General features: G+C 45.1%; 1 protein-coding gene across 2 annotated transcripts; it reads left to right on the plus strand.

Moving 5' to 3' along the window:
- The first annotated feature begins 809 nt into the window (after positions 1–809).
- On the plus strand, positions 810–11,647 carry LOC118401076 (uncharacterized). 2 transcript variants are annotated; one of them, XM_035798284.2, is made up of 18 exons: positions 810–1,678; positions 1,885–1,917; positions 2,029–2,201; positions 2,360–2,405; positions 2,500–2,625; positions 2,745–2,849; positions 3,046–3,264; positions 3,564–3,701; positions 3,904–4,008; positions 4,124–4,249; positions 4,356–4,562; positions 4,704–4,844; positions 5,618–5,722; positions 5,851–5,939; positions 6,111–6,810; positions 7,026–8,900; positions 9,271–9,355; positions 10,705–11,647. In XM_035798284.2, exons 1-18 carry the CDS (start codon positions 1,556–1,558, stop codon positions 11,334–11,336), a joined length of 5,028 nt encoding a protein of 1,675 aa, XP_035654177.2. In that variant the 5' UTR covers positions 810–1,555; the 3' UTR covers positions 11,337–11,647. The 2 variants fall into 2 exon arrangements, with proteins under 2 accessions (XP_035654177.2, XP_052333376.1); XM_052477416.1 differs by having other exon boundaries at positions 5,854–5,939.
- The last annotated feature ends 304 nt before the right edge of the window (positions 11,648–11,951 follow it).

Consider the following 11,951-nt stretch of genomic DNA (forward strand, 5'->3'; position numbering starts at 1 on the left):
ATGTAAACTTCTGACTTCAACTGTGCAAATGAAATTGTAAAACAGTATGTAAACATTATTAAAGTGACCTGTGTTCCATGTCTATGTACATATGTCAGCAGCCTCTAAGGTCCATGGCTGATGGAGTGTCTTGGTTTTATGTTCAGAATAATAGAGGCAGACCCTGACACCACTCTTAGAGGTTGTTTTAGGGAGAGTGGGATATGGAAAAACACATTTCCGATTCACACAAGCATATTAATACACTGGTACATGTGTGAAATTGGACATATTTAAATACACACTAGCTAGTTGTAGTCCACACTACTATAAGCATTTCGCTGCACCCGCTTTAATATCTGCTGAACTGTGCACACAGAGATTCTAAACCTAGTACATACTGTACTGTCTTTGCCAGTACCTAACTTCTAATTTCAAATGTAATTTCATCACCTGTGCTGTTAGTGGCGGTATTCGACCTTTCTGAGCTCGAATGTCAGCGTATGTGTCCTGAAAAGGTATCTGCTATATAGCTATTATTAACGTCATAATATCAGCATAGTGATGGAGAATAGTTCAATGCAGTTGCAGTGAGGAGGAGGAGGAGGAGGAGGGGGGGGGGGTGGCTGTGACTAGTTACCAATGTGCTTTTTGGTCTTAATTTAAGGTACACTTTTGGCAATAAGGTTATCAGTGTGGTTTGGGTTATGTTTAAAATCACATTTTAAGAAGACACATTGTATAAACTAGTGGCGACCCTTTCATATGATTTCATCGATTTTTTTTTCACAGTCTATGGAGTAGCGCTATCTACATCGGATATACGTCATGTCTCCACAGCCACAATATCCGCAACAAGTTCGCTCGGATCTGGTGGTGTGAGGTTATATAGCTAGCTATATAGCTATCCCGCTAACGTGAGTTGTTTGAGTTTCCATATAACGTTAACCGAACATTTACCAATTAAACCACAAACTTGCAATAGTGAATACGTGCACCTTCATATATAGCAATATCAGAGATATGTACCCAGCTAGGATGGTAATCTAGCCAGCATTTCAACGTTCGCGTCCCTTTTGAAGAGTTCTTTCTGCTTACGTTAGCTTGCGAGCTAACTAGCTTTCATAAAACATTTCGAAATGGGACGAGGAGGTGGTCGGAAGCGTGGAAAAGGCAATGGACCTCCTCCATTTGACATGGGACCAAGGCGGCCTCATCCATTTGACATGGGCCCAGGACCAGGTTGGTGTGGGCCGCCTGGACCTTTTGGTCCTTTTCACGGTGGCCCCGGTCCACATCCTAACTTTATGGGAGATCCAATGATGCAAGGCCCCATGCCCCCAGATTATCACGGATATGGGCCAGGCTATGGGCCAATGGGTCCAGGTGGCCCCATGGATGGATACGGGCCAAGAGGCCCCATGGATGGGTATGGGCCAATGGGTCCAGGTGGACCTATGGATGGATGTTTTGATGGGCCACCGATGGATGGCCCAGGATTCGGGTATGGTCCAGGTATGCCCGGACCATATGATCCAATGATGGGCAATGTACCAGGACCAATGCCCCCCCAGTCATGGCCCCGCCAGTTATGCCCCCCCCTTGTATTCCTCCCCCTGGTATTCCTCCCCCAGGTATGCCGCCCATGGTCCCGCCTCTGGTGGACAACTCTGGCTTTCCTCCACCCTGGCAAAGCGAGGTAATGTTAGCTAGACAACTTGTAGTGCTTTCTGCATATGGCAAATTCTCAATGTTATACTTGTAAAAAAAAATGTTTTTAACTGTCTTGGTGTTATAATAACATGACATGGTTTGAATGTGCAATCAAGAACAATTAGTTTGTTCTTCATGATTAAAATATTAAAATAAAAAATCATCCCTTAACATCAGGTCTGCCTCCTTTAGATAAACCCTTATGCTGTTCCTCCGCCATCGTGGGTAAGTGCCACTGTGTCTGTTCTGTCTTGTCATCTCTATGATACCATTTCAATAACATTTTGCTACTTACTTTCAACTTTTCACTGGCTCCTTTTCTCTTCCCGACAACAGCCCGTTCCGACAACAGCCCTCCTTCCGACTGAGACAACTGTAGTGCCTGATGTGTGGGGACTCTGCCGGGGCTCCGAGGTCCCTCAGCCTGATCCACCCCAGCCTGATGAACAGAAGACCAAAGTGTCCAAGAAGGACAAAAAATCATCAGGGAAGAAGAGCTACAATGACAAGTAATGGTCATTATGTCAACAAATTGGGTGTCATCATCACTGTGCGATTAGTGTTTGATTGCATACAGTAGTTGGATCTTCCATACATTACATTAGTTGTTCAGGAAGTTCTATTTATACGCATATGTTTTTTTCCTCTCAACACTTATAACTCATAGGCCTCCTCCACCTGGAAGATCCAAAGGGGTCATCTCGTTCATTGGGGTAAGTCCAAATGCTGAGAATCCTGCTTGAATGGAAGGTTCTTCATCTCCACTAGTAAACATTGCATTCTCAAATTGTGCTCTTCTGTCCACAGCCAACTTATGGCTACATCGAAAGAGACGATCTCAAAAAATATTCCTTCACTTTTGATGCTTTTCTGGGAGTCCCCAAGAACATGATACCTGGAGTCAGGGTGCATTTTACAGCCTATAAGGAGAAGGTGGGTCACTTTAGAAACATTTAGCTAGATATTGTTAAAAGGAAAACATTCGGAGGAGTTTGAGCCATTGGTTTTCATTGTATTTGCCTTTTTTATACTTCCCTGTATTGTAAACCCAGGCAGGGGAGTGTGCCACCGATGTATCTGTACCTCCAGGGGGGACTGAGGAGATTGACTCCACCATTATTGAAGGTTTTGTCTGCAATGCTATCCCGGAGCAGCAGGTGAGAGAACTCTGTAGCACAAAGAAAAAATGTGTTATTTCTTGACTTTATGAACATTTTCATCACTACCACAACAAGATGTTTTGATTATTGTAAGTATATTTGATTCTATGCTTGGCTTGTTATGACTAATACTTGGCATCTCGTTTAAAAATGTCCCAGTTGGTAAAAACTGAATGTATGTGCCCCCACACAGCCTGGTGCAAAGCAGAAACCTGGCCAAATTGAGGCCAACATCGATGGCAAGACAAGAGCGCTGCTTTACTCAGAGAAGGACAGCACCATCACCCTGTTGCAAGGGGACCATGTGACGTTCAATTTGTTAACCGACATAGTTTCCCAAAACGTTAGAGCCACTAGTATTCGGCCAAAGACACCACAGACTTTTAAGATCACTGGAGAGAAGAGGGAGGTGGTAAGTCTGAGTGGCACACCTATATTCTTACACTTTATTCTTACACTTTAATTTTGTTAACAAATGTGGACGTTAACTCTGGTCCTGGAGAGCTGCACGCCTCCATGTAGCGCAGTATGACTACACCCGAGTCAAATAATAATCTATTCAAGATCTTCAATTGAGACCACAATTATTTACATCAAGTGTGATAGAGCTGGGCTGGAAGAAACTACTGCAAACAAAGTGGCCCAGTGGGACCAGAGTTGGCCATCCCTATTGTAGCTAGCTGTTGATATAGTTTTTTCTCTCTCTACCAGGGTGTGATAATGAGCGTAAAGGGTGGCTCTGGCACCATAATGGCAGCGAACCAGAACAACCTGCCCTTTGAGACCACAGAGAACATGAGTCTAACTGAGTTCGCTGTTATGGATGAGGTGGACTTCACAGTCGTCACAGTGAGCATACTGTTTCTTTCCCATCCACATAATTATATGGCAAATTGAGTTTGTTGACACTGAATTAGGACCCGTTTGTGCCTGGGAATGATGTTAGTACCCTCTAAATGTGAAGGTTTTGATCCTAAGTATAGCAATGTATAAATGATTTGTTGATTGACTGATACATGTTACATTAACATGTCGTCATTGTTTTCATTAGGTCAAAGGGAAGGAGAAGGCCATCAGAGTAAGGAAGCTGAAGTGCTTGGTGACACTGGAAGATACCATGGAGAAGAAGGTTGAAGACACTGCAGGAAAAGACAAGGTGGGGGCACAGTTCAGTGCAAAATCTGATAGGTGGTGGAAAATCTCCTGTCATTCAGAGTTGAGTACTTTCATCTGTGACATACCCAATCATGTCCTTATTACTGTCTCTCCAGTGGAAGCCAGTGGCCCCAGTGGAGATGGTGTTGCCCCAGAGGACTGTGGTGTTTGAGGACGTTAGCACTGTGCAGCAGGCAGGAACGGTCATTAAGGCTGTCCCCAAGGTGTCCGACAAGAAGCAGGTACGGTGTATTACTAATCAGACAGTTTTATTATGTGTTCTTGTTGGAGAACGTTTGGGTTGTCAAATCATGGATTTTAGAATATGTTATCTCTTTTTCCTTCCAGGAGCAGGGCCTTTTGGAGGTGTGGGTGGGTGGCACACAGAAACCGTTATCGTTTGAAGCCGCTGACGTTCTGACTGACGCCACCATGTTCGACGGAGACAAGGTTCACTTTAACATCTCCACCAACCGTGAGACCAAGGAGGAGCGTGCCGTCAACGTGGAGATTCTCTCCGAGACGTTTGAGGAGTCAACAGAGCAACGCAGAACTGTAAGATCATGTTTAGCATGTGGTACATGATTTAAGTCTGAGGCTGGCTAGGCTTTTCCGCACTAAAGAAGGATGGGTTGTTTTATGTAATGCCTTAATGGATTTGCCCAGTATGTCTAAGTGAAGTGTTTTCCCTTCTAGGGTGTGGTGGTGCAAGCTGGGGAGCTGTCTGGGACCATTAAGTGCCATCAGAGCCCCCAGCTGCTCTTCTTCCATCTGACTGAGGTCATGGAGGAGACGAAACTGGACATCTCAGAGAAGGTGGAGTTTAGTGTCATTCCGGTAAGTTTCCCTGGAGCTGTGATCCGATTGGCATGGGGAAATTAATATCTACTGGTATACTGTACATGCAAGTAGCTATTTCGAGAAATGTAGTTCTTTTGACCAGTTGTTTCCAACTTGAGTATCACGCGGTTACATTTCCATATAACCCACACTGCTGCTGTCACATGGATCGATTTAAATACTGTCCTCCACTGAGTGGTTGACATGATGATTATTTTCAAAAAAGGACCAAAGTTAAAGGCCCAGTAACAGTCAAAATGATTTTATCCTGTGTTTTGTATCATACTTGTACAACAGCTGATGAAACTAGCACTGTAAAAGTATGACAGAATGTGATCTGTTTTTATTTCCCTATACTTGCTGGTTGAAAATACAATCACCACAGGACCTTCAGCAGGTTTTGCAACGTTGGCAATATAAGTTAATAGACGATTAACAAAGCAAGTTCAAAACCTCTCTGCAAATAACAGTTAGTTTTCAGGTTACATATCCCTCCCTTTAAGCCCCTCCACTCTGGTGGATTGTGATTCCCGCGCCACAATCCTAACTGTGGTTAATGCAGCGCTTTGGTGCCCTTCCCCACTCCCCTCAAGGTTTTCAAAAACCTTGTTTGAGAATGAGTTTTTAGGTAAAAGGCTATTTTTGTTGCTTTTTAACTATTTTTAACGGAAAACTGTTACAAAATGTTACTTAGCTAATTGTTACCGAGAATTGATTTTGAGATAAAAACAGCTGCGCTGGGCATTTTAACGCTTTCCATTTTCTCTTAGCTTGAAACAGCTGAAGGAGGTAACCAAGCGATCAGGATCAAACGCTTTATCGACAGTGTCTTCACCCGTGTGCCCAAGCTTGTGGGCGTGGCAGCAAAAGAAAAGGTTGGTTTATGATTGACCAAAGTCACAGGCTTTTGTTCCATGATGTTTAGTGCTGGGGGATGTCATATTGACTTAGGGGATAGACATGTTGCTGTCTATGTTGTATTAAATTGCCTATTGTCTTACAGAAGAAGATGACCATCAAACTGATGAGAGACTCAAAACTGCTCATCAAGGGTGCAGGTGTCAAAGTAGAGCACAAAGATGATGATCTTACGTGAGTTTGATTGTGATTAGTAGTAGTATTGGTTCCAACATGAAGTCAAGGTAAAGTATCATTGTGTGACGATTTTGGATGGCATTTGTTAGCTCAAGCCACAAGTACCCTGAAATCTAAACATTTAACAGATGTGCTCGAAGTCATTTCCCTCATTATTTTGTGCCCCAGCAACGACAAACCTGCCTTGGAGGAGTCGGACAAGATGAAAGCAGTCGTAAAAACTCTGCGGTCAAAAACTGCTGGCTCTGGATCTGGTGGCAAGGACTCGGACAGCAGCCGGCGGCGATATGGGCGCAGAAGCCGGAGCCCCAGCCTAGACCAGTTTGGCCGGGTGAAGAAAAGGCGGAGCACCAGCAGGGAGCGCAAAGAGCAGGATGGTAGCAACAGGTACAGGAGCAGTCGCAGCAGGAGTCGGAGCAGGGAGAGGAGCAGCCGTGGGAGCAGGAGGCGAAGCCACAGTCTGGAGAGAAAAGATTCCAAGCACAGGAGCAGCAGCAAGGAGAGGACATCCTCGAAAAGGAGCCACAGCAAGGAGCGAGATGGAAGCAGTCAGAGGAGCTCCAAGAACGGTTCAAGCTCGGGAAGTAAACCTCCAGATAGAATGAACGATGAGCTAGAAAGAAAGAAGAGGGAACTAGATGAGCTCAATGAGTTGATATACCGCAAGAGAGCCATGGTCGCCATGGAGCAACATGGTGGAGTTCCCAATTTCCTGCCAGAAGGGAAGCCTATGGAGAAGACCTGCTTTGACTACAATCATGGAATGCCAGAGCTTCCTCCACAACCTAAACCACCCACTGACATCAAACCCAAGTCCATTCTGAAGAAGCGCCCAGACCATGTCACAGGGCCACTTTTCCCAATTCAGGTCAGTTGTTATTTCTAAACTTCTTTTTCAGTTAGAAAATCATTTGTTCTTAGGAATTTCAAGAGCTGGTTATATTCCATGGGGTACTGATGCTTTACATAGTTTTCATATATCGATATAAGAAACCTATTACAGTCAATATTATTGTGATCAGCACGACATGAGACAATTTTGATTTGTATGACGTGGTGGGAAAATGTTTTGTTTCTTTGCAGACTGAACCCCCTAAAGCTCAACCTCTTGATCAAAGGCTCGTGGAACAGTACGGTTATGACGTTGAGATGCCCTATAAACCACACTCTGCCCAACCACCCTTCACCCAAACATCCAGTCAGAAGTCCTATTATGAAGGTTCACCTGCTGGACATCCTGCTCCTGACCTATCTGCAAAGTATGATCCATATGAGCAGACTTCCAGAGAGCACCCATCACAACCTTCTCCAGTTCGCCAAACACCTCTTGACCCTCATTCTTCAAAACGACCTCCTCCCAGCCGAGAGTCTCAGGAAAAGAACCCTAACTTGAACACCCAGCTCGCCCGTTTCCTCAACATCCTCAACAAAGGTGTGGATGCCGGTCTGCTGTCCACTGTTGTCAAGGAGTCTCGAGAGGAGATTGCTGGTATTCAGGAGGATAGTTCCCTCCCTCAAAAGTGTTATCGTGGGTCGCGTGAACGTGGGGATGAAGATCAGTACAAGGATGCCTACAGGGGAAGAGAGGAGGAGCCAGAGCGGCCGCACAGGGCCTTCGACATGGAGCGAGTGAAGACCTCTGAGGCTAAAGATGACCCCAGAGACGAAGACCGGCTGCTGCCTCACGAGAGAGCAATCCAGGACAGTGGTGGCTTTTCCGGAATTCTAGGAATGACGTCCCACACCCAGTTCCTGAGAGAACCTGAACGTGTGGAAGAAGAGGATGACTTCCTCTATGGGGGTAAAGCCCCAGCAGCAGCGGCTGAGGAGGAGCGCTATGAGAAACTTGGGCGCACAGACAGATCCAGGGATGACGGGAGGTCCAGCCCAGCCAGAGCCCTGGTGGAGGAGACCAAGAAGAAGGAGAGTCAGGACAAGACACAGCACTTCGACAAGATCAAGAGCCTGCTCCAGGCCATCGGCCTGAACCTGAACACCTCTGAGGTCACCAAGCTGGCAGACAGGACCCAGGAGCGCCTCTACGGGACAAAGTCATCCAAACACTCATCAGATTCTTCTGAGAGAGAGACGAAGCACTCATCTAGGCGGGGAGATCGGCATCGGCGACGCAACACCGACTCATCTGATTCCGAACGCCTCCGGTCGGCCTCGCCCTCCAGATCTTCCCAGCAGGAGGTGTACCTCAGCCCCCAAGACACCCCAGAATATGGAGGGTTCCTTGACCCGGAAGAGGAGGCTGCCTTGGAGAAGGCAAGGCAGATGCAGAGCCTCACCAAGAAAGTGAGCGTCTCGCCCCCCACCACCTCTCCCACCTCCCCCTCACATCCTGGCACATCCTATTCCACCACAAAGTGGAACTTCCCTGAGAAGAGACAGCCCATTGCTCCTAAGGGTTGGCCTAGCAAGGGGTGTACTACCAACTATCTCTCATCACTGCCGCCCGGTCCCTTAAGCCCCCCCCAAAATATTTCCCCTGTCCCATCCTTGACAAACACACCTCATGTTCCAGCTGGTCAACAAGCAGCTGGGGTGTATACTTATGTTTCGCCTGTGGGACAATCCCCTGGCCTACCCACGGCCTTGCCCACCGCTTATTATGGGCATCCTGGTGCCCCCATGATACCGTTTGCAAAGACTCAGCTCACACAACAAGTGAATATATTGAATCAGGTGACTATATCGAATCCCACAATGGATGTCTTGAGTCAAATCCTCCAAGTCAACAGCCAGTCTCGATGCCTCAAGGTGATTGAAACAGTCAAAAGTGGGTCTGGTGCACAGCAGGATTCGCCAAGACATAATATCACCATACCTCTCCAGATCAACACACAATGCCCCGATGCTGCAGCTGGACAGCCCTCGCCTCCCCCTCTATCGCCAGAGACTCCGGGTCCACCAGTGACGGAAGACGATATCAAGGCCAAACAGAAGAAAAGGGTACGTTTTATGTTTTTGTTCATTCCATTTGTAGAAATGACAAAAAGTTGTACCCGTCTGATCATGTTAAGTTTGTGTGTAATCTACAAGCCAGCAACCCACCCAGTCCTTGGTGTTGTTGACATTTGAATTGCATTATAGGCCGTTTTTTTAAAGCTTTTTGGGTATTTGTCTGAAATTGTACATTCCTGATAGTGCACTTTGGAAAGGTTCAGTGCGTGTACACACTTTTTGTATTCCCAATATTAAATTGCTTCTGTTAACTTAATGTTCTGGATTTAGTGCACACTGGCAAGTCAGTCCAAAGCTGCTGCATTCAGGAATTGACTGTATTTACAGTGTGTGTGTGTGTGTGTGTGTCGCTTTGTAGCTGGAGCAGTTTAACCTGCGGATGAGACAGAAGAATCAGCAAAGAATGAACGATACTCGTGACAGTAGGAAGAAGAACGCAACAGGTAACCCTTAGTGAGGTTGGAAGTGTAGAGAGGTGTCCAGCCACACATTGGTTAAGATTAGGTGATACCAGAACTAGTCAAGAGCTATAGCCAACTTAATTGATACTGGGCACTAAACACACATTTAAAGTACAGGATGAGATGATACCATACTGTAGGTGTCAAGAACCAGCAATGGAGGGAACATGGATAGATTTGAGGCTTCATTTAGACAGGTTTAATGTAGGTTTTACTTGCTCTTATTCCAGCCATAGTTAATCAGGTTTCAGTGATATCTTAGATAGCTTTAGCTATTATATTTCCTAGATGTACATTTTCTGTTTTTATCCTTGTGTTAGGGCTAGGTTTTTAAGTGTTCCTATATATTTGCTTTGAAAGGCCTGGCCCTGTAACTATTTACCAGCTTGGCACTTGTCTTGAATTGTGTAATGCAAGTATGTTCTAGTAGGAAAATGAGTTCCCATACTTGGTTTACGCTCATAATGAAGTATTAAAAAAATATGTTTATTTGTTGTGCATGCAATTCATATTTAGAAGCATGTGGTCTTCAAGACTCAAGTGCTTTTGCTCAGATAAACGAATACTAACAGAAACAATAGATAGGCATAGACTCCCATGTTCCTTTACTCTGGACAGGAGTTGCTCTAAAGACAGATATTAATGTTAGCTAGCTTTAAAATGTAATGTTTTCTCCAACAGATAAAGGTAAGTATTTTAGCAGAGTTTGCGTCAACAGGTCTTAAGCTGTTGAATTGCATTATTGTTTATGTGTAGTACAGAAACAGGGATCTGGTAAGCTGTAGGAAGTCCGCAAGTGTTAGGACTCTTTGGCAATATTAGAATTACTATATGTTTCTTGATTAGGGGAGTGGGTGTTCCAATTTCTACTGCTAGGGAGGAACTTTTACTTGGGGGGACTTGTTAGTGTTGTTTTTACTCCAAAACAGGGATAAATATTGGGACTGCTGTCAATCTGACAACTAGCTAGGGCCTGAATAATGAGGAAATGAGGGTGTGGTGTGGTAGTGCTACGTTAAGAAGAGAAAGCTAGGTCAGACTGCAGATGGTGTCATTTGCTATTTAGCTTCAGTGTATAAGCTATCTTTAGTATCAAATATTTCTCATACCTCAGTTCATTATAATATATTTTTTTATAGTACTAGACTAGGTTAACTAACTACATAGTCTTGAGTGTCAGCTCCGTCAGTTCTGAGCCAAAGGTGGAAGATTAACAGCCAACCAGCAGCCTGCAGAGTCCCAAGAGCCGGAGCGTCAGTAACGTCAACCTCGCAGAGCCCCTGTGATGCTAACCCACACATGTACCCTGTGTTATTGTTGCGTTTTCACAGGAAAAGTTCCCAAAGTTACCTTTGCAAACACAGAGCCTAGGAACGTGTGGATCTGTGGCCACTCTCTTATATATTGGGCAGAGATGAGGGCCAAGTCGCCCGAGATTGGCATGCAGCTGGGCATGGACCCCAGCAGTGTGCGGGTGTGGTGGAAGGGCACACAGGGCATGACGTGGGCCCAGCTGCTGCCCCAGCTTGACCAGCTGAAGATCAAGTGGCCCAGCCCAGACGTGGTCATCCTGCACCTGGGTGGGAATGACCTGGGCACCCACAACCCTGAGGCCCTTCTGGCATCTGTGAAGAAGGACCTGACCTCCATGAGGAGCATTTTCCCACAATGCCTGTTGGTCTGGTCTGACATCTTGCCCCGTATGTCCTGGAGGCAAACGGAGGACAGTGAAGCAGTGGACAATGTTAGGGCTGCCATCAACAGAAGAATTCACACCATCATCGCTGAGCTAGGTGGCACTGCTCTGACCCATGACAACATCATGTGTGGCTCAGACGCAGGCCTGTACAGGCCAGATGGTGTTCATCTGTCTGGTAAAGGTATTGATACTTTCAACTTGAACTTGCAGGACTTTTTGGAGAAGTGGGAGACCGAGGCAAGCAATGGTCCTGAGATGAGTTAAGAAATGCCCAATGAATTAGTTTTTTTATTGAGGGTGGTTTTATTTTCATTTCTCTGTTGTCGTAGTTACCTTACTGTGCTGGAGCGCTGGATACCAACCTACGGGTTGATTTTAGATGTAATGTTACTTCATTGCAAATAATACATTCTGTTATGGTAGTATCCACTTTGATTAAATGCTGTATGTAATCTTTTCTTTTAAGTTTTAGCATACTGATGCTTAGCATGTTGTTTATCCATAAAATGCTAGACTTTTACTTATTGTATGAATTTTGTTGGACAGAAACAAATAAACTAGATAATTGGAAAATATCATGTGCTTGGCATTTCATTCAGCTCTGAAGCCTCTGAGATATGAAACTTGTGATAGAAGAGGCATTCAAACTAGGTTGTCTGTAAATAATGGCGGTAAAAAGTGAAGGTCTGTTAGTTAGGTGGAAATTCTAACATTGTCTCTTTCTTGTCAAAACATATACTCACTCAATTTTTAAGTTAACTGCAGAAGAAGAAGAAGGAAGATGACTTTATTGTCCAAAGTACACAAATATCCAACGGAAATTCTACAGGTATACAAGAGGTAACTTTTGTTTGTACACTGTTGCTAGAGCTTTTCTAG

The sequence above is a fragment of the Oncorhynchus keta genome, chromosome 2 (genome assembly GCF_023373465.1).
Source record: "Oncorhynchus keta strain PuntledgeMale-10-30-2019 chromosome 2, Oket_V2, whole genome shotgun sequence".
NCBI lineage: Eukaryota > Metazoa > Chordata > Actinopteri > Salmoniformes > Salmonidae > Oncorhynchus > Oncorhynchus keta.